Consider the following 23,199-nt stretch of genomic DNA (forward strand, 5'->3'; position numbering starts at 1 on the left):
GCTGGTATTTACCCGACAGAATCAGGAGTTCGATGATCTCTGCATCTCCCAGAAACGCAGCCACATGAAGCGGGGTTCGCTTCTCAGAATCCTGAAACAATGGCAAAGATAAATGACAAGTTAGCAGAGGCTGGAAGTGCCTTTTGTAGACATAGTACGACGTTTCACTCACTCTAAGGTTCCTGTTTGTGGGAGAGCGTGAAGGCCAAAACCTACTCAGGTGAGCTCTGGGTACACATTTCTCTCAGCATCTCCTGCAGTCACAAGTGCAAAAGATCCCGTTTCTGTGTGTGTTGTATTTGTCTCTCTGCTCCTTTTATTGCAGCCCAGCTCAGGTCAGGAATGGACTATCATGCAATAGATGATGAAATTCAATTTATTTTCAGACATTCCTTATGGTAAAAAAAAAAAAAATTCAAACCTTTCTACCTACTTTAATAGCAGTGTTCAAAACATGCAATGATTTGTTTTCTTTCTAAGGGAACATAGTGGAATTATTCACAAGGATATTAAACATTAAGAACAGCCCCTTTCTCCTTTCTATCTCTATTAACTGTTGCCTAGTTCACTGCCCATTCATGCAACTTACTGAACATCTACTATGTGCCAGGAACCAGATTTTGGATTCAGTCTTTGCGCTCGTGAAATTTACATTCAAGTGGAGAAACTGCCAATAGTCATGGAAACCAGTGGCACATGACATCATTTCAGATGGTGACAAAGGCTATCACAAAACTGAAACAGGTTAATGGGATTAAGGGACGGGGAGATGGAAACAAGATTCCTTAGAATGGTGGAACAAGGCCTTTCTGAGAATATTGACATTGAAGCCGAGAGCCTAGGTAGCTATTGCTATCTCTGTTTTACAGATGAGAAAACTGTGGCTCAAATAAATTAAGAAATTTCCTCCAGACCCCACAGGTATATAGCAGAGCCAAGATTGGACTTTTGCTTGTCAGACTTCAGTCTAAGTCCTTGGCAAAGCATTTAACATATTATGTTGTTAACATGATAAAATGCAGGGGGGAAATATTGCTTCTCCATCTGTAAACTGGAATATCTGATGAGAGAATTCAAGATAATGTAAGTAAATAAAGCCCTGGCAGTCATGAAGCTTGGCCCATGCACGCCAAGGGCTCTAGGCAAAGTTGTTTTGTGGTGAGCATAGATAGTTGTGTGATATCTTCCCTCCAACACTAAGAACTCCACAGGGTAAAGAACCGGTCTTACTCCCCTCTATCCACACAGTAGCAGCAAACTAGATGCTCAGCATAAATCAACCAAACTGAAATGGTCTATGTGCATTGCTTCTTCTATAAACTTCCATTGATTGCTCCACAACAGTAACCAAAGTTTGTAGCTATGTCTTTGAGATTTCTCCTAAAACCAGCATGCATTTTAGTTGCAAGATTTGTGAAGGTGCTATTGATTTTAATCATCATTCCTGTTATCACTTGATTATACAACCTGTCCAATCACCCTCAGATTTGCCCAAGGACACAATTCTGTTTTCTGACAATTCAGGACCTCTGCTCTTTCTCAGTCTCTTTCAGACTAATACCTTCAGGCATTTTGTGACTCATTAATATCTAAAATATATGGCAGATAGGGGACATGACAAGAACTGATCTTCAAATCAGTCTATTTGTTAGGAGGTCTGATAAATAGGTTTTATGAAGGGTTGGACTAACTCTTAGCAGATAAAAAAAGAGAAGTCTGAATTAGCTGGGAATTTCTGTTGCAGGCCATTATTATAGATAAGTGGAAATAGGGCAGTCATGTAACTGTTCCATATAAAGATATACCATAGAAAATTCAGAAAGATATACAACCATGGTTAACCATCTTATAGTTGTCATACTTTCCATGAAAATAGAGATTCAATATCTGAAAACTTGAAAAATATTTTAAGTGTATTAATTTGCACAAAGAACCATACAAAGACCTGAGACTAGACTTTCACAAATGCTTTCTGTTTCTATTTCTATTTCTCCTATTGCCATCTCTACAAGCACTTCCCATCTTAGCTTCATAGTCTCTTTGAATTCCCACTATATCTATGAAACATTTCTCTTGAGTCTTATGACAAAAGTTATATAATTACATGTTCTTCTGTGAATTGAACTGGTTCCAGGGTTTGGTTCAACAAATTAAACCTTACCTAGGTGATTTAAACAAGGACTAACCCAGCCCAAATTATGACTTCATTTGACCTGAAGCAAAGTCAATGCTCTGTTTGAGAGCTTGGCCTCAAATAAAAAGCAAAGAAAACCCCAATATCTAAAACTGGTTGGTCTGTCATTAAAAGACTGGCTTTGCCGATTCTGTGGCACCTTTTATGACATGGCTTGTTCAAACTGAAGCTTTTATAACATAAAATGGGTGTGTTATGTGAGATCATATTGTAAAAATTCTTGATTGTAACAATCAGTGTTCCTGTTGACATGCATTTAAAGGTTTCTTGTAGCTTCCAGAACAACTATACCAATTGATACTCTCCTTCAGTGACATGCCATAGACATGTAACTACAAAAAAAATCTGTATTCAGGCAGCAGTTCTTTGGTTGTCCAAAGTATCAGAACTATATAAACAATTTCATGTGCTACTAAGGCCTTAACTAAAAAAGCAATGCACTCAACTAAAATAACAGTAACTACTGACGAAAGGTTATCAATACCAACACTCTAGCAAGGAACCTGAGGGATAGACAGGATCATGAGCAGAGAGCTAAATAACAGAGCCACAGTAATCACCATCCTCAATCAGGTCAAATCAGCCGGAAGGCTGCAGTTCATCCTCTGCCTACATATAAGTCCACTCTATTTTGCCACAAGCTAGACAAATGGACAATGAAATGTAATGGTAGGAGAAGGAAGGGGAAGTCTGGGGAAGAGAGTATACTGGTCATAATACTAGAAAAATGTATTCTAGGCCAATGATACCCCTAGGGTATCTAGAAGAAGAAACAAAACCTAACTATAGAGTGCTTTAATCTTTTTTTTTTTTTTTTCCCAAACTGCCTTTTCATCTCTTCTACTACTTGAATCTTATAACATCCCTATCAGGGGAGATACACCTTTAAAAACCTTATTGTTAAGTCTTATTATCATCATTTGAAAGATGATGGTGTTTTAGATCGAAAAGCTAAGGAATATAAACATTTGGAGAGATTGTAGGACTTGCCCAGCACTCAGGGATGGGAGATGAGGTGAAGAACTAGAACTGATACCCTCATATAGAGAAGAATCCTTGAGGTGGTCTTTTCTTTTTTTTTTTTTTTTAAGATTTTTATTTATTCATTCATGACAGACACAGAGGGATGCAGAGACGTAGGTAGAGGGAGAAGCAGGCTCCTCACTGGGAGCCCAATGTGAGACTCGATCCCAGGACCCTGGGATCACGCCCTGAGCCCAAGGCTGACGCTCAACTGCTGAGCTACCCAGGCATCCCTTGAAGTGGTGTTGAAGAAAGAAAGATTCTTGAAATGAATTTATGTTGAATAAAAAGCCAAACACTCTCACAGGTAGATGGAAAGGCAATGCCTTTGTCTAGATTCCTGATGAGGGAATAAAAGTGTCTCCACTGAGCATTTACATTCCCAGAATCTGTCCTCATGTGGTTTGGGGTTTTGAATTCACAATACCTCCATAGTCTAGGAACTTACAAGCTGAAAAATAGGCATAAAATTGGTTGTAGGCCATGAACATCCCTAGGGTGTCAAGAAGAAGAAAAAAAAACCTGTCTGAAGAGATGTGTCCTGATACAAGCAATTTAGGACACCCACAGTTAAACCACCTCTGAAGATGAGCTCACAAGCATAAGCCGCAAGACCCATGTGGAAGCAATTAACTATAAGCAAGAGTCAGCAGGCATAACAACCAGAAAGAACTTTAGATAACAGAAGAATCAGATAGAGATACAGATAATTTTTAAAATAATTTAAGATAGAAAAGACAAAGTCCAAGAAGAAAAAAAAGATAATTTTTTTAAATGAACAAAATTTGAGGGAGAAACGTACAAGAAAAGTGTCAGAAAGCAGTATAAACACGTGATTCTGGCAATCATCTAAGACTTTGGTCTAAGAGAGATGAAAACAAGAAGAGTAAACAAGAAGGACAGGAGAAGAAAAAATAGGACAGTGACTTTGGGGTATGTTTTACACCCATTTATTCAGTCATATGTTCTAGACATAGACCTTTATTGAGAAGTTATTATATCCTGGACATTGTGGTAGATGTTAGGAACACAAAATTCAAAATATCCAGTTCTCACCCTAAAGAAACTTATAGTCCAGTTACCAGTTCCCATATCTAGGGCATCAGAATAAAAATAGTAACAGAGAAATAGCAATTAGTGATATTTATGATGTCAAATGACTTATGAAAATTACCGAAAGTGACAAGACAAATGTCTTTGTGAATATTGCCCTGAAACCCACCCAACTCTGAAATGCTCTGGGCAGGAAATCTCAACTGACGAGAAAAAAATGCTTCTGAATTGGGAAATAGGCACATCTTGCCCAGGATTCCCGAGAAACCCTACTGGCTCCAGCTTATCTGGAAACTCTGGAAACCCAGGGCCAGACTTCTAGGTAGGCACAGAACCCTGTCTATATCTTACCAGCTGACTTAGGGATTATTTCTGGATCAAAATTAGAATCAAGGACCAGGCCAGGACCAGAGTGGCTGAGCTAAGTGTTTTGCTCCACTTGTGTTCTCTGCCACCTGGTGCTCAAGTGGATGATCTGTGATGACCAAGAGCTGAAGGATGGTCATGGCGGTCTTGACAACATTCACGAATACAAGAGGAGAAAATTATTCAAAAAGTAAACACAGTAAGTTCCACATATATTAGACATGACCCATTAGTGTATTTTTTAAAAGATCATTCAAGTATCACAAAAAAGACCTTCTCCGATTACCCAGTAACTCCGATTCCAAATAGCCCTTTGAAAATAGATTCGGACCCATGAAAAGATGCAGGTTTCCCCAGAAGGAAGGAAGGTAAACCCTTCCTTTCTATGAATAGCCAGAGACACACACAGCCAGCTGGCGTCTGAGCTAAATTTGTAGTATGTCAGAGAGAGATCAGACAGAGGAAGTTTCTGTCGTCTGTTTACCAAAGGGGCAGATAAAAGAAAATAGGGAACTTAAAGTATGTACACATAAAGTGAGCCTGACATGGGCAGAGAGGCCATTCTGGCAGCCAAAAATACCGTGTAGGCAGTCAGGCTGAAGGGGCACCCCAAGCCTCTGCTCTGAAGATTAAAAATTGTTTATTATATGCTTTGGAAATTCTCAGCTAGAAGTGCATGACCTAATCTTCATTATAAGTATCTATTATACACTAAAACAAATATCCCTCCCTACATATAAATATCTTACATACCAAGACAGGCAGATGAAGCAATGTTAAGGAAACAAGCCCTGCACAGCCTTCGCTGGCATGAAATACAGAAGTTAAGTTCCAATTGTCAATCCAAACTCCCCCAAACAGCAAAAAAAGCAAGGAAATAACTGACAACTTAGGCCCAGCAAGCTTAATTTGATATTGAACAGAGATCCCTAGAAGCAAGATGATGTCTAAAACAACTCCAAAAACAAAATAGTTACCTTGGAGATATTTCAAATCATGTGAAGAAAAGAGCTGAAGACATGTTATAGATTTGAATCAAACAAGACTCAAAATGGGAAAGATGCTTAGTCTTCAGGTGAGGAATTATAAGACATTTGTAAAGAGGAAAAGAAAGCAGAGAAACGAATGTCATATTTCTTTTTTAAATTTTTGTGTTTACTTTCAAGTTTTAACATCTCACAAATACAGAGAGGTACAGAAAATAATGGATCTGTGTGTTCCCACCAGCAAAATCAAACAAGTTGACATTTTTCTATATCCGCTTCAGAATTCTGTTTTAAAAAATAGCTTTAGGGGTAAAGTGCCATAAGTATTGTGACTTGCAGTGGTTTAGAAAATAATGTGAAGTGTGTGTGTGTGTGTGTGTGTGTGTGTGTGTATGAGAGAGAAAGAGAACGAGAGGGAGAGGAGACAGATTAGACTGTTTTCAATTCTTCACTACTACAAATGGCGTTGCAATGCATATCTTTGTACGTGTCTCTCTGTGCATATGGATGACAATTTCTCTGGGGCAGATACCAAGAAAAGGAAGTGCTAGATCTCAGTGTATATACATATTCAACTTTATTAGGTATTTTCAAATAGCTTTCAAAAATAGTTTTACAATTTATACTCCCTAGCCATAAATTTGTTCCTTTCCCCAACATCCTTGCCAATATTTGATGTTACCAACTTTATTACTTTTTGCCAATATGATGTGCCTGACATGATATTTCATTGTTACTCTGATTTGCATTTTATTATACACAAGTGAATTTAAGGTTCTTTTCATGTGTTTATTAAAAGTTTTGGCTCCTTCAACTGCGAGTTGCCTGTACATATCCTTTACCCACTTATAAGTTCAGTTTTAGTCTTTTTCTCATGATGTGTAGTTTTTAATATATTGTTGAATTCAACTTTCAGTGAAAAGTTGTCTTTCACCCAGACACAGCAGATATGGATCAATGTCTACCCCAAGTTACCATAAAAGAAAAATTTAGATTTATATTCATTATTCATCTTCCATGCATGTACTATCTTATGGAGCTGGATTTTCCTTTGCTGGAATTTTCTATGCCTCAAATGTGACAGCAAATCTCTGCCCCTATATACTTCCAGCATCAAACAACTTTTATTCTATCATCACTCTGTTGGCATTTAGCCCAACCCATTTGAATGTAACATGGATGTATGAAAAACACTAGTACATTTTGCTATATCTAAACATGTTCAAATTATAACTCCAAACCTCAAAACTATATATAATTATTAAAACTAAACAAGAATAACTCAAAAGCCATTTAAAATGAAGGTAAAATGGGGCGCCTGGGTGGTTCAGTGGGTTAAGTGTCTGCCTTCAGCCCAGGTCCTGATCTCAGGGTCCTGGGATGGAGCCCCACCTCAGGATCCTTGCTTAGTGGGGAGTCTGCTTCTTCTCCCCCCACTACCCTTGCTTGTGCATGCTCTCTCTCTTTATCTGTCTCTCAAATCAATAAAATCTAAAATAAATAAAATAAGAGAAATGGGAATTCCAAAGATGCTTTGATTGTATATGCCTTAGGTAACTATTGGATATTTTTATTATACCAATTTTTTAAACATAAAATAATGCATATTAAAAATTATATAAGACATTATATATTCTCTAATTTGATCCTTAAAACACTGCTGTAAGGTATATATTCTCATCCCCATTTTACAAAGAGGAACTTGAGATTTTGAGATGATAAGCAACTTGATGAGAGTCACACAGCTAGTAATGGTAGCACTGGGATTCAGAACCAGATCTGATTCCACTGCTCATGCTCTTGTTGACTCTCTGAATAGTTACAAGCTTTGGTAAATAAAATGAAAGTTATTTTTCATTACAATTAACATTCTTGACCTAGTACTGTAGACCTAAGGACAAAATTCTCATAAGTAAAAGTACAAGCAGGCAAAAAGAATAAAGTTAGAGAACTAATACTACCTGATTTTAAGATTTATATAGAGCTGCAGTAATCAAGACAATTGGGTATCAGTTCAAAGACACATATGTGGACAAGATATAGGATTTTTTAAAATGGTAAAAAGGCCAACTGGTGAAAGCATAGCCTTGTCAACAAACAGCATTGAAACAATTAGATATCTGCATGCAAATAAAATGAACTTTGATCCGTACCTTGCACCCTAGACAAAAATTAAATCAAGATAGATCACAAAACTAAATTTAAAATCATAAAATGTCTGAAGGAAACACAGGAGAAATCCCTCATGACTTTGGGTTGGGCACACATTTCTTAGACATAACACCAAAGCATAACCCATAAAAGAACAAACAGATAAATGTATTCCATCAAAATTAATAACTTCTGCTCTTTGAAACACACTGTTAGGAGAATGAAAAGATAAGCCACAGAGAGAGGAAGAAAACATGTTGGATAAAATATTTCTATCTAGAATGTACAAAAAACTCTCAAAATTCATTAATATGAAAACAAACAATCCATTTAAAAAGTAGGGGAAAGATTTGACCAGATATTTCACCAAGGATATACAGATAGCAAATAAGCACATGAAATAATGCTCAACATCATTAATCATGAGGGAAGTGCAAATTAAAATTATATAGTTATTAAATTGGTTAAAATTAAAAGGACTGATGATACCAAGTGTTGAGGAGGATGTAGAGAAACTGGAACATTCATACACTGCTGGCAGGAATACAAAATAGTACAACCACTTCAGAAAACAGATAATTTTCTAAAAAGTCAAGACTGACCTACTATATGATCCAGATTCTTAGGAATTTACTTTAGAGAAATGAAAGCATATGTCCATACAAAGATTTGTACATAAATTTTTACAACAGTTTTATGTGTGATAGCCAAAAAACAGGAAACAATCCAAGTTTCCATCAACAGATGAATGAACAAATCATGGTATGCTCATATAATGGAACACTACTCAGCAATTAAAGGGAACGAACTATTGCTGTATGTCACAACGTGGATGAATCAAAATAATTATGCCGTGTGGAAGAAGCTAGCAAAAAAAGAGTACATACTGTGTGAATTCCTTTATATAAAATTCTAGGAAATGCAAACTAATGTACAGCAACTGAAAGTAGATCAGTTGTTGCCCAAGGAGGCTGGAGGAGAGGTTGGAAAGGGTGGGGGTTAAGGGCCATAAAGGGGCACAAGGAAGCTTTTGGGGCAATGGTATGTTCATTATCTAGATTGTGGTAATGGTTTCATGTGTAAATATGTCAAAATTTTGCAAATGGTACACTTTAAGTGTGTCTATTATATTATCATATGTAAATTACACCTCAATAAAGCAGAAAATACATAAGCAGGCAAATAAAACATTCTGTCATAGGGCATCTGGCTGGCTCAATCAGTAAACATGTGACTCTTGATCTCAGGGTTGTGAGTTCGAGCCCCATATTGGGTGTGGACATTGCTTAAATAAATAAAATTTAAAAAAGCATTCTGTTGCTTGGGCAATATAAAGAAGAGCATATTTATGAATTAAAAAAATATGCCTAGGCAACAAGGTAAATTCAGTCAGTAGGAGAAAATAGCAGAATTTAATCAGCCAATAATGTGTTAATTTTTAAGGCAACTCATGTCCAGCTCGCGTATAGTCCTTAAAAAAGAATAGGGTGTTAAAGTCATGCTTTAAAAACAGGCACAAGCAAGAGTTCTCTTCAAAATCCCTTAGAACACTTATATTTCCTAAGCAAAATCTTTGACAAATATGTATTGAGTAAGGATATAGAAAATAAGTCCAGAAAATCAAGTACAAGTGGGAAGGTGGATGGTCTATGCCTAGCCTGTGGGCACAGTGCAGCAGGTAAGTAGTCAATTACCAGGGGACTTTTGGGATCTTACCACAGTGCCCAGAGATTCCCAAATGACAGAAGCCCTTTTAGACTGATTTCTGCCTGGGGAAATCAATGGAGTGCCAACTATTTGTTCCGTTGCCCTGACTTCATTTGGTCAGGAACACATCTTGAGAGTAGAAACAGAACATGGAAAAAGCTTCTAGTCTTCTAGTCCTACCGAGTGGAAAACTGGCCAAGATGCTTGTACTTTTTTGTCTGTGAGACAGTAATAGACGTTAAGCCACTGCAAAGACATCATGAGGGGTGTCTGATGAAAACCGAAGAAGGTCTCAGAGCACTACCTCCCCTTGAATCCTGAAAGTTGATAAAGTTCACAGCTGTTCTGTGCAGCATCCCAAGCATATTAAGAAGCAGTGTCTTTCATTTAATGCACTTGTTAACTAGTTTTTTTATGAAGAAATCATAATTCTTGTACATGTGGGAATGTTTTACTGCTAAGGGTATTTAAGGAAACTCATAGATTAGAGCTCTTTTGGTTCCAATGAGGTGAGAAGTCTAGTTTCAGTTAGGGCCCCGCCTTAGGCTCACTGCCCCTTTTAATTACTTCACTAACCAACTTATTCAACAAAACATAGGTGCCTAAGATGAAAGGCAGAAAACAAACAAAACAATTGGAAAATTATCTCCTATGGATTAAAGAGTGAACACAAAGCAGCTGCTAGCTTTTTGCACCTATAAGGGGCTAGCAAGCGTAAAAATTCATCATCAGGTAAAAGACCACACAGTGTCAGAACCAAAAGCTCAGAGGAGGAAGCCTAAAATCTAAAGTATTAGAACTGGGAAGCATTAGAGACATCCAGAGAGTTTAAGTGATTGGCTCAAGGTCAGATGGCTGTTAATGGCAGTGGTGGAACCCTTCATTCATACAAATGACAAAATATTTCCTAGGCCCTTCTATGTACCAGGCACCACGCTCTGTCCAGCCTCAAAGAACCCCACTCTCTTGACTATAGGCAATGGGCTCTTTACTATAGTAGACTAATATTCAATTAATCATACCAGGCAGCAAAGAGCAGACACACACACAACACACTGTTAGAAAATGTCAGAGAGAGAAAGAATGAGTGTGGTATAAAAGGAGACAATGCTCAAAGGCGTCTGCTCTAGATACAACAATAACTTAGTTATTGGGTCTGTTTCTCTCTCTCTCTCTTCTCTCTCACCCATTTGGGTGGAGTGAGGGGAATTAAAAGCAAAAGCTTATAAAAACAGTTTTTGCAGTCATAGAAAATCATCCTAACCAAAATGATTACATTTTTTTCAGCCTCCGGGTAGCTATTTCAGAAACAGAATTTATATGTAATACTGATAGTAAAAATTACCAACACAGTTATCTGGACATATCAGATTGGCTCAGTGTACCAAGATGGTTACAACGATTACCTCTGGGTGAATAATGTTATGGGTGTCCTTTACTCTTTTGCTTCTTTGCCTGTATTTCAAGACTTGTACATTATGCAGTTCAGAGACAAGAAAATACAATTCCTTTTGTAAATAAGAAAAGATTTTCCTGTTGAAAAAAACCAGTCTGCTCTAACAAGAGCTAGTTTTAACTAATTATATGTAAATTTAAAGCACTGGACCTAATTTACTGTTAGAAGCCCTTCATTACCTTGTAGTAGGTTTTAATATGCGAATGTGTTTCTTTGCAAATGACAAAACATTATGTTTGTGACTAAACACGGGAAGCTTGTGATTTGTATAATGCTCCATAGAGTTGCCAGACTGCTGTCCTACACATCATCTAATTCTTTAGAAAATCCAGGAACGTTAATCAAGCAAGTATTCTTATCCCTATCTTATAGGACAAGAATCGAGGCTGATTCTAAGAGTTAAATGACTTGCCCGAGTCCTCTATGCTTTCCTTATGAACCAGCAACATTCCTTTTCAAGGAAAAACCTATTTCCACCCTCCTCATGGCCTTTGGAGGCCTTTGGTTCTACTGTGATTATTTTTGTCAAGTGACCTGCAGGATAGGGACACACACACACACACACACACACACACACCCCTTCATTAGAGGCATCTTCCTGCTGCCAAGAGTGTGGACTCTGGAATCAGAGTGATCCAACTTCAAATCCTTCCTCTACCACTTATGAGCTGTGTGACATTGAGCAAATAAAGCAACCTCGGAGACTCATCTCCCTTTTCTGTAAAATGAAAATAGGATCACCTCTCTTACAGGTACAAAGTAGATGTCTAGTAAATATTAGCCATCCTATTATCGTTTTTATTACTGACATCCTCAAAGCTTATCCTGATTTTTTCAGTTTCTCTTGGGACTTATACAAAACAAAAAGGAGATTCAGAACAGTTTCTAGAGAAACAATTTTATTGTTAAGAAATGATATTTGTTTACCAGTAGAAGGGCTGAGGTTGCCTATGCAAAGCTGGCCAATAGCAGTGCTCTGCTTGCCTCTTCTCCTGCCTAAAGCAAAGGCTTGGCCACTGTATCCTGTCCAACCTCAACCAAAGGTAACCAAAGCCTCTCCCAGACTCCAGAGCGCTGCGCCTTGCAGGATTCATCCTTTATCTCACAGAACTCACAGTGGAGTCTTTTCCTCTCATACAACCATCTATACATCCACACCTCAGCAGCTCTAAATCCTTGCTCAGAAAATATCCTTGCTGCCTTGAAAGCCTCTTTCCTCATATGTTCTCTGTAGCTCGGCAGAGTCAGATGTGGTTGCAACCTGGACAGATGGGAGCTGCCCTGGGGATTTGGATGCTATGCCCTTTCTTTCCTCCCCCAAAGCTGTAAGCCTTTGAACCAGGTATTCCCAAGCTAAAACACCCTTGCCAAATCTTTCTGACAATTGATAAGAAAGTTTTGCACCTATGCTATCAATACAAGTTCACCTTATTAACTTATTAGAAATTAACCACAGACTTGTCTTTTTTGTTTAAAATTTTATGTAAATCCAATTTGCCAACATATAGTATAACACCCAGTGCTCATCTCATCGTGTGCCCTCCTTAATGCCATCACCCAGTTACCCCACCCATCTATGTCCTTTCCAAATTGAGACAATGAGGTAGAAAGCCAAACACACTATAAAGACTCCATATGGAACATTCTGCTTAGTGAGGGTGGATTGCAAAATGGCAATCTTCTCAAGTCCCTTAATTACAGACTGATAATAGTGGTCCCAGAACGTGGAGAAGATTGTGTAACAGTGCTTCTTGGAGACAAGAGATATGTGAGCTGTATCTCTCCACCGCTAGGCAATCTCAAATAAACCTATACCACTTGAGAACAACCATCAGAGAAAATGGTAACAGGGGATGCACTTGGCCTTCATAAACTTGGGCTATAAAGGATATTTTTCCCCAAACTAACTTTAATTCACTGTATTTCCTGGCTAACTAGTGCTTTTTCATGTGGGTTAAGACCCCCTTAGGATCCTCACTCAACAATCTGGCTTCTGGCATCCTAGACAAGAATGGGGTCTTCTCTCAGAAGACCTCAAATACCCATGTACACTAGAGAAGACACAGAGATATAGCGTTCCACTGACAGATTAAATACTAATATATATTTGAGTGGTTTGCTTGCTTGTAATTATCATCTTTTCTCTATTGAACTTATGTATTCATGAAAGGGAATGCTTTTTAATTTAAATGTATCTTATCTTGCATACCATATGTATTTCTGAAAGTGCTCTAAACATTATATTGTGACAAACTGATTATTTTTCCCATTGAATTATAAAATAATGATTAGAATACAAAATAAGACACAGATTGAATCAGATGAGGGTCCTGGAGCATTACTTCTTGGCTGCTCTAGATTTGAGGTCTTTGTGTCCCTCTCTGGGCAATTTGACCTCAGGATGGAATAGACCCCAGGCATATCTCACTAACATGTTAGCATTCTATTTCCTATAGATAGGGAAACTTAGCAGCTCACATATTGTCATAATATCATGACTTAGAGGGACTACTCCTCCATCACTCACCACCTATCTACTAGTCCCACAACTGCTGATATACTTCATGCTCAGCCTTGAAATTCCCCAGAAGATCCCATCACCATCAGTGATCCACCTGGCTAAATGGCTTAGCTCACAGTATGTTTTGATATATGATATTTTCCTCCCTATAATCCTTAAATAAATGCTAATCTTAGATCACTCCCCAACTTCATCCTTAAGAAGATATTCTTGGGTTTTAAGCATAACTGTTCTGACATGTTCTCTTCCCATCCTAAATGTGACAAGATGTTTAGGCTTCCACTCCCTGAATACTGCTGGAGAAAACACAGAAATCTATGACCACTGGCCTATTTCTTACCTGCCATTTTATGTCTAAGAATCTTTATTTTCTGCTGCTAGGAACCTGATGAGCTTCTTCTACCTTTTCTCTACTAAAGCAAAGACTGCTGACTGTGGTGACTCCATGACCAAAAGGCAAGTTGCAGATAGATGAAAATGTGGAAGTGTGATGCTTTGAGACACTCAACACAAAACCATTCCCTCTTGAGAAGAAGCAGGTCATCTGACATAAGGATTTTTTTTAATTGATGAATTAATTTTTTTAAATTCAAGTATAATTAAGGACATTTTATTTCAAAGTCACAAAATAGGGAGCCACTGATTTAGGGTTCAGGAGTCACCTGGAAGAGTGTCACTTCACTCAAATATCAGCTCAAATGCCCATTCCTCTGAAACCTTGTCGGATTCTCTGCACCACACCCCCACTCTACAGTTTCTATCATGGCACCATCGCATCTAATTGTCCACCCTTGTTTTCCCCTGCTTCCCACTAACCAGGCTTTGGCCTCAGGACAGAGATAGTCTTTTTCATCTCCGTACCAACCTAGCACTACCCCTGGCATACAGCAGGTGCTCAATATATGTGTCTTGATGGAATAAAAAGGAGTAATGTCTTGATTTATCTTAGACTCTTTATCAAAACCTACAACCCAAAAAGAAAAGAGTCTGTATAAAGATGGCCTGAAGGTTTCTGTAGTGAGACAGAGAAGTGATTGTCTATAAGGGGTTGGGGATGCCAAATAGTCCGGGTGGGTGGGTGTCATGGCTGTGTGTGGCTTTTGCCCACCTCTAACCTTGATTGAAGATAGCAACCCCCTTGGTCCATTACAGATGAGGCCTGGCCTTGTTTCAAAGCTGTTTGTGATGAAAAGCATAGCACAAGGAATATAGTCAATAATACTATAAAAGCGTTGTATGGTGACAGATGGCAACTACACTTATCGTGGTGAGCACTGTGTAATGTAAAGAATTGGTCAACCACTGTGGTGTGCACCTGAAACTAATATAGTATGGTTTGTCAATTACACTTCAATAAAAAAAAAAAAAAAAAAACTTAAGCTGTTTGACCATCCCAGAACCTTCAGCCCCATCCCAGAACCTTCAGCCCTTCCAACTTCCTATCCATTCTGTTGCTTTCCGCTGGGGCCTGGGGCCTGTACCTTCCTTACCCAGTATGTGGGAAGGCGTGCTAAGAAGCTGGTACCAAGGAGCTGAGGCTCAGCTACTGTTCCTTATCAGTTCAGCTCACCTATGCTCCCTCCAACGAAGGCTGCCTGCTGCAGAGTTCCAGTTTCCATAACACCTCACCTCCAATAAGACATTAATGTCTATGGCTAGGCCACAAATACCAGTTCCTGGGACCCTAATGACTTGTGGAAGTAGGGTGAAAAACATTGAATTTTTTTAAAATGTGGAACATTTATCCCCTTTTCTCTGGCTAGCCCAAACCTGTGTATGAGATGATTAGAGGCTCTATTAAAATCAAACTGCTGGTATGGTTCCAGGCATGGGAAACCTGGATGTTGGAACAAAGTCATAGAAAGTAGAAGGCGTGGGTTGGTAACTTAACAGGCCAGTGCAGGCCCAATGCTAGGGCAGGCTGCTGGGGATGGAGAACACTAACACTATTTCTTAAAAGGAGAGGGTTGGATATTTAAAAAAAAAAAAAGAGAGAGAGAGAGAGAGAGAGGGTTGGGAAAAAAACAAACAAAAAAAAAAAAAGGAGAGGGTTGATGAGAGTACAGTGGGGGAATGGTTCCACCAAAGTACTTTATAAAGGACAAAAAATGGATGCAGGGTCATAGCTGGTACCTAACTTTTTTTTTTTTTAAAGATTTATTTATTCATGAGAGACACACACAGAAAGAGAGGCAGAGACACAGGCAGAGGGAGAAGCAGGCTCCCTGCAGGAAGCCTGATGTGGGACTTGATCCCAGGACCCTGGGACCAGGCCCTGAGCCAAGGCAGATGCTCAACCACTGAGCCACCCAGGCGTCCCAGTACCTAACTCTTCTAAATTCGTCAAGAGTTTCCCAACAGGATGAATTTCCCTGAGGCTGAGGTGTGCTGGGAGACCCACATCCCAGACCAGCCATGTCACTTAGCTAGGACCAGAGTTCCTTGAGAAATTTTACTCAGAAGGTGAGAAAGGACTTTACTTTCAACCTGCTTGAATGGGGGCCTCCTCCATTCCTCAGGTCCCTGGAGGTCTGGGTGCCAGGACCCTCTCTGGCGGCACAAGGTCAGGAGTGTGGGGAAGAGGGAGCTGCCGTAGAGGGGAGGGAAGAAGCACAGCTGTGTGTTCCTGGAGTTCCCAGAAGCGCCTGACACAGGAAGCCTTTTTCCTCTGTTCTCTTGGGCCACACTGTGGGGTCAGGCAGGTCACGCACCCCCCCCAGCTGAGGGGTGGCTCTCAGGACAGCCCTTCCCACAGCACTGTCCCTGAGGAAGGAGGGAGCATGTGCAGTGATGCAGCCCAGCCTCCACCTACGCACACAGTCCATTTTCTTTTCCTTTTTTTTTTTTAATATTTTATTTATTTATCCAAGGGAGACACTGAGAGAGAGGCAGAGACACAGGCAGAGGGGGAAGCAGGCTCCATGCAGGGAGCCCCATGTAGGACTCAATCCCGGGTCTCCAGGATCATGCCCTGGGCCAAAGGCAGATGCTCAACCACTGAGCCCCCCAGGCGTCCCTCACACAGTCCATTTTCTATGGGAGGAGGTCATCCTGCGACAGGATCCTGCACCCCCCACTGCTCCCCTCCCTGCACCCCTTGCTACCCACCCTCAAGGTGCTCACCCCTACCCCTGCCACAGAGCACTGCCTTTCCTGGCCCTGGACTCTGCTCGGTAGGCCTGCTTCCTCCTCATTTCCTCCACCCCTAAGATGATGGACCTTTTTTAGCCCTCAACCTCCCCGGAGGCCCTCCTCCCAATGCTTTCTGAGCAGTCTCTCTCAGAAGTAGTAGTCCCTCCCTCTGTGGTCCCCAGGCTTTGCCTACACTTAGCTGATTCTGCCCTAGATTTTAGCCACCTCTAAGGATGGCAGTACAACGTGGTGGTTGCTGGAGGCAGGAGGACCAGGTTCAAGGACTGACCCTGCCACCTAGACCATATGACCTCGGGCAAGTTACTGGACTCTCCTCTGAGCCTCCATTTCTTTGTCTGTAAAGTGGGAATAAGAATAGTACCCACCTCCTGGGGCTATGTGAGATGGAACAAAATGATGCTAAGAAAGCCCTTAGCACATTCCTAGTATATGGTGAGCAATCAAGAAACACTGCCCAATGGTTATTTAATCCATGTTTTCACTCTTTCCCCAACATGCCCATTCTGGCTGGCTGATAGAAAGGAGGGAGAGACGATAGGGTGGCGAGAGAGGTGGAGGAGATGGGGAGCACCCATTCTCAACTAGATTCCAGGGTAATCAAAATGGCACTATCCAGATAGGAGGAAAGAAATAAGTCCAAGGTCCAGATAAACATCCTCTCTAGTAGGTCCTGTGACTAGAGATCTGTAGGATCAGATGAACAAAATCAAGATATGCTCAACATTGTAGGAGGTGACACCTGACGGAAGAACTGACCAGACAAGCCTTTCATCTTCGGTGGACAAATTCTAATTGCTGCCACAGTTACTTGTAATTACCAGGATGACAGAAAGGTGGAGTGAGCACCAACCACAGTGAGTGGGACACACAATACGTCTCCTTTCCTTTGGGCAAGCACCTGTGAGCAGCTAGGACTAGAGATTGGTAAGAAGAACCCCTGAACCCTAGAGAAGCTCAGAAAATGCTGTTCTGTGTCTAAGAGACAATGGACAAATTAGCCAAATGCTTGAGTTTTCCTGGGAGTGACTCACCATTCAGTACAACTTGCAGAAGCGTTACTAGTAAGAGAAGGTGCTGGCATCAAGAAACATTCAGCCTAAAACTTTACCCAATGAGAGAAATGTTTAGTAGTAACTGTGAGCATGCATTTATATGTGGCAGCAATTTAAAATTGGACTTATTTTAGATAATGCACTTAACACATCGATTACGTACATGCTTTGACTCGCTTTATGAAACGAGAAGGATTTTCTAATAATTTTTACAATGGGCCTGGAGAAAGAGGTTTCAAAGAAAGAGAAATGACACTGTGCTAGCCCATAAATTTAGCCTCTACATTTTAGTAGAGGCAATAAAACGTATATTTGGAAGTTTTTATCTATACCTCTTTTAATCTACACCAGAGCTCAAAAATTAGACCCCAAATCTGCTCAGAGACCGTGTTTGGCCAGCATAGAAGTTTTTAAAATCTAAATTTGGATGTCTTTATTGGGGCACAAATGCTCTAGTTCAGCACAGCCACCCCCCACTCCCACCCCCTTCACACACTGGAACTTCCTGCTAGACTGAAAGCTTTGGAGTTGGCAACCGGGATCTATCCTTTTCCTTCTAAGTATGCTCATGTCTTTGGCCAAAAGCAATACAATTTGGACCAAATGAATTGCAATCCAAAGACATGTTCTGAAGCACATGTAATGTCATAAACTGTTCAGGGCAGTTTTTCAGGGGTAGGCATTGCCATAGGTTCTGGGGGTACAAAAAGAATTCCTGTACCGTAAGGGATTAAGATACAAAAATAACAAAGGCACCAAACGAAATTGAGGAATACTGAAAAGAGGATGTTGTGTGATAAGAATATGCCTCCAGGAGTTGCTGATTCTAGGCAAAAATTAAATTCTTTAGAAAGAAACACGCTTAGAATAGAGAAGAATCATCAACGTTGATTGGGTTCTTAACATGTGCCAGACCCTGAGCTAAGCATTTTCCATGGATTATGCTCCGAGTGTGTAGGAACTATGAGTATCCGCATTTAACAGATAAAGAGGCACAGAGAGGTTAGTTAGCCCAAGGTCACACTGCAGCTGGTAGACAGCTGACTCACAGCTGGAATACAGGCAGTTTGGCCATCAGAGCTCACTAGTCTATCTCAAGAACAACCCACTACTATGCTACTTTGACTTCTTGCAAATATCCTTTAGGAACCTCAAATTTTCTTTCTAGTTTAAGGTGCATTGAGCCTCTTGTCTGATTTTCATATCCTGAGAGAAATCACATTGCCCAAGAAAAAAGTAGAACACGTATAAATGATGTTTCATTTTCAAGCTATCAGAAATTAATAAATTTAGCGATTTAGTTTACAAATCAGTCTCCTGTGAGCTTAGATAGTGTGAATCAATTCCCCAAATTCTAATCACTCTTTGCACGGAGCTGAGAAAAATCAAGTTTCCCCAGGTGATTTGTTTGCATAACAGTTTCAAAACTATTAGCTATAAGGTATAAATGCCCCATCAATGAAAAAAGCAACTTTTTGAGCACAAAATTACTTATTTAACTAGTCATTTAAAAGTTTTGTGAACTCACTACTATATTGTTATATTTAATATTCTGTAAAATGCACACACAAATATATATTAACAATTTTTTAAGAAATAGAAATAGGAAAAAAGAATAGAAATCGGTATTCAAGGGCACCTGGGTGGCTCAGTCAGCTGAGCATCTGATTCCTGATCTCAACTCGGGTCTTGATCTCAGGGTTGTGAGTTCAAGCCCCACATTGGGCTCACGTGGAGCCTACTTTAAAAAAAAAAACAAAAAAACAAGAAGTAGATATTGTACTGCCCCCAGTGAATCATCTTGCACACTTCCTTGGATGCCTATACTTCCCTTTTTGGAATCTGCTGCCTTAGATCAAAGATCTTATTTAGAGCTAATGTGTTACAATCATTGAAGGTTACCCCAAACCCAAATCAAGAATAATTTCCAAACCTGAAGCACTGTGCATTGCTAGCTGATGGACGAAGCCCATCAGAATGGACCTAAGAGTTGAGGTCTTGGGAAATCTGTGTCCATGTAATGTTTAAATAACTCAAACCTGCTCTTATTATGTCCTAGTTTGTAAACTAGGACCGTCATGAACTGTGCTTGGTTGCTTCACCTCTCAGGGCAAGTGGAAGAGAATGGAAAAATACTTGTTTACCACATGACTGGCTCACAGCCAAAGTAAGAATATCCTTGTCATCTGGCTTAATGCAAAACATCCAGCTCTTCCCTTTTACCAGACTCTTCTTCCCCGAGGCAGATTATCCCCGAGGCAGCATGCTGAGCACAGCAATCCCTTTCTTATCTAGCATTCTATTAAGCAGAACCTGAATTCAGCTACCTGTCCCGTATAATTTAGAGATTCAAGATCTTTGCAATGACGACTCGCCTTTGGAGCCCTGAGTGCCATGTCAGAAGTTCAACTGCCCTGTCGGTGCCCAGCTGTGAAGAAGGGCCTGCACCCCGTGGAGAGGCCATGTGTAGGTGCTCAGGCTGACAGCCAGCATCACCTGCCTGACACGAGAGTGAAGACATCTCCAGATGATTCCAGCCATCATCTGTCAAGGCCCCCCAGCTGACAAGTCTTTCCAGCTGAGCCCAGACATCCCAGAACACAGGGAAGCTATCCTGCTGTGCCCTGTCTTAATTTCTAACCCACAAAATCCATGAGCATAATAAAATGGTTGTTTTCACCAGTAAATTGTGGTGTGGTTTGTTACACGGCAACACTAAAGGTCTCTGTGAGAGTCTGAAGTGCTCTCTGAATTATTAGAGAAAGACAACACTATGTTTAGTGTTAAATGGCCTTATTTGTTTTCTAATTCAGGGCAACCAGGCAGCCATGAATTTGTGATTTATACAGGGCAACTCTCTAATAAGAATATTTATTAAACCCCAGCATCATTTATTTTGCGTACGAGCAAAAGGCCAGGATAACGGTGGCTATGGTCATTTCACTGTCTCCTGAAAAGTAACTTTTGTTATGTCCCCTCTCTCAGAAATGAATTGGTACCTCCTCCTCCTTCTCCAGCTCTTCCTCTTCTCTGCTGCTCAAGCCAGAAGCCCAGGAGTCATTGTTGGCACCTCTCTGTTGAGCCTCACATTTAATCCATCATCAAATCCTGTAGGATCATCCTCCTTCATCTACAGGGAAGCAACCCAGGTCTCCCTACCTCTGGTAGATCCAAGCAATCAGTGTGAGCGGCGCCGCCTAGAGCCCATGAGTACACAGAGGCCCTGATCACAGCTGTTGCCCCATTTCTACCCTGACTCCAGCCCCCATCTCCCTGCTGCTTTCACAGCATCTGCTCTTCCCCTCACACTCCTTCCTTCACACAACACAACTTTAAATATTCACCAGAGCCTCCTGCACTTAGAATAAAACCCAAACTCCCTCACTCAGTTCTAACGACCTGGCCCTTCCTTGTCTCCTGTCCCATCTCCCTTTCTTCCACTTTCTCTCTTGCTAACTGCCCTCCAGCTACACAGGCCTTCTTTCTGTTCTGGGAACTTGCCACTTCCCTCTATCCCATCAGGGCCATCACTATCCCGACTAAAACATTAACCTCCTCTTCTTAGGGCCCTCAGTTTTTCATAGCCTGTCTCAGCTTCAATGGCACTGCCACCTCCCAGAGATCTTTCTAGACTACCTTTGGTTTAGTATCATAGTACACTGTTGGCTTCCTTCATAGGGGTCTTCCCAACTTAAATGGACTAACTCATTTCCTGTGCCTGTTTGCTGCTTGCTTTTGCACTATACTGTGAGCTCCTGAAGGCAAAGACCAGGCCTGTCTGTGTCTGCCACCATGCGTGCATTCCCAGCACCTAGCACGGTGCCTGGATACAGCAGGCTCAATCAGCATACTCTAAATGAGTACATACACTTGCACACTTTATAGTGGCACACCTGTAGTACCACCACTACCCCCTGGAACTTTTGTTTTGCTTCCAGTTTGAGCACAGACTAGTGGTTCTCAAAGTGTGATCCCGACTGGCAGCACCAGCATCACCTGGGAACTTACTAGAAATACAGTTTCTCAGACCACCCTGGACATCTCAAATCAGAAACTCTGAGGGTAAGGCCCAGTAAGCTGTATTTTAACAAGCCCTCCAGGATTCTGATGTATACCCAAGTTCGGGAACCACCGCCCTAGACTATTGCAGAGATTCTCATTCTACAACAAAGTGTAAGAGGGCCCGTTCCAGGTGATAGATTAAAATTAAGGGGAAAAAAAGTAGTGGGCATTTGGAGCCAAATGACTTTGGAAAACACTGTGTTCAGGAGCGCCTAGGTGACGTATTTGGTTAGGCACCTAGTTCTTGGTTTTGGCTCAGGTCATGATCTTGGGGTCCGGAGATTGAGCCCCATGTCAAGTCCAGCATTGAGTTCTGCATGAGCATGGAGTCTGCTTGAGATTCTCCTACCCTCTCCCTCTTCTTCTGCCCCTCCACCTGCATGCTTTCTCTCTCTCTCTCTCTGTTTCTCTCAAATAAATAAATCTTAAAAAAAAAAAGAAAACTGAACAAATTTCCTTATGGCAGAAATTCTCACTGCCTTTAATCAGACAATATGTACCATAAGTCAACAAAACACAGGGAATTTTGCAGGAGGAGTACCTTCCAATTTTATTTAACCACAAAACCTCTCCCCCCCACCCCTTCTAAACAATTGTCAGATTTGTTTGAGACTCTGAGAAACACACTTTGGAAAATGGTATCTAATGTATTCTTGCCCAGAGAAAATCTTTCTACCATCATTCCAGTTCATCAAGCCTACAACAATATTAATAATGTCTGAGTCACTGGCAGCCACTGTTGTAAGCTCTGAGCATCTTTCTCTTTTGCTCTTTCCCAGGTGTGAAAATGAATGTTTAATATTAAGTACATATTCATAGATATATATTTAGTGTCACTAAGAAAAACTGATCCTTGTTAAAGCCAAAAATGTTTGTAAAGGCAAAGGTGGAAGGATGGAAAATGGTGGCCATCTCAAGTTGAATTAGAAAAAGATGCAGTTTATAGTCTCTTGCTCTGCATGAAAACAGGAGCATTGAGATTCACTATTTGGACTGCAAGAGAAAAGTCCTCTAATGCTCACTAGAGGACCAGCTTCATGGCCAGGGCTCAGGGAGAGCCTTGGTTTCCTTCCCCAGTTGAATGGGAGATGGGGAGGGCAGTCTGTGATGACAGAGTGCACAACTGCACAGGTGACTGAAAAAGTATTGGTCCCAGCTGACAATCAGTAACCTCAAGAAGGCTGAGCTAGCTTGGAAATAAGAAGTTAAAATATTCATGCCAAACATCCAGTGTTTACTTAATCAGGGCTAATGATTAGCTTCTTAATGAAATTTTACGAACTCAGTTGAACACAGAAAACATTTGCTTCCCTAAAAGCAAATAGGTCTGTTTGTGTTGTAATCAGACATCTGGAGCACAGAAAACCCCCAACCCTCAGGAGCACAGAGGTGGTTCTGTCTGGGGACTTCCAACCTTTCTGTAAAGGCGAATGTGGTCAATGTGTGATGAGGGAGGAAGGATGGTGACCAACAAG

The 23,199-nt window shown here is 40.6% G+C and overlaps 1 protein-coding gene and 1 long non-coding RNA gene across 19 annotated transcripts in view; one reads left to right on the plus strand and one right to left on the minus strand.

Annotated features, from left to right (window-relative positions):
• The window catches only part of ANKRD44 (ankyrin repeat domain 44), a 362,773-nt gene that overhangs the window by 209,437 nt on the left and 130,137 nt on the right, over positions 1 to 23,199 (minus strand). For all 18 annotated transcript variants that reach the window (XR_003134598.3, XR_003134599.3, XR_003134596.3 and 15 more), the window contains exon 3: positions 13 to 91. Coding sequence is in view for 12 of the 18 variants with exons in the window: in XM_049106597.1 (XP_048962554.1) it covers positions 13 to 91 (79 nt within the window). In the remaining 6 variants the exon portion in view is untranslated. The remainder of the gene's footprint in view (positions 1 to 12; positions 92 to 23,199) is intronic.
• Positions 89 to 20,349, plus strand: LOC118353460 (uncharacterized). Its single transcript, XR_004812456.2, has 2 exons — positions 89 to 220; positions 20,008 to 20,349. It is a non-coding gene; the product is annotated as an uncharacterized LOC118353460 (long non-coding RNA).

Source organism: Canis lupus, chromosome 37, assembly GCF_003254725.2.
Source record: "Canis lupus dingo isolate Sandy chromosome 37, ASM325472v2, whole genome shotgun sequence".
Classification (NCBI taxonomy): domain Eukaryota; kingdom Metazoa; phylum Chordata; class Mammalia; order Carnivora; family Canidae; genus Canis; species Canis lupus.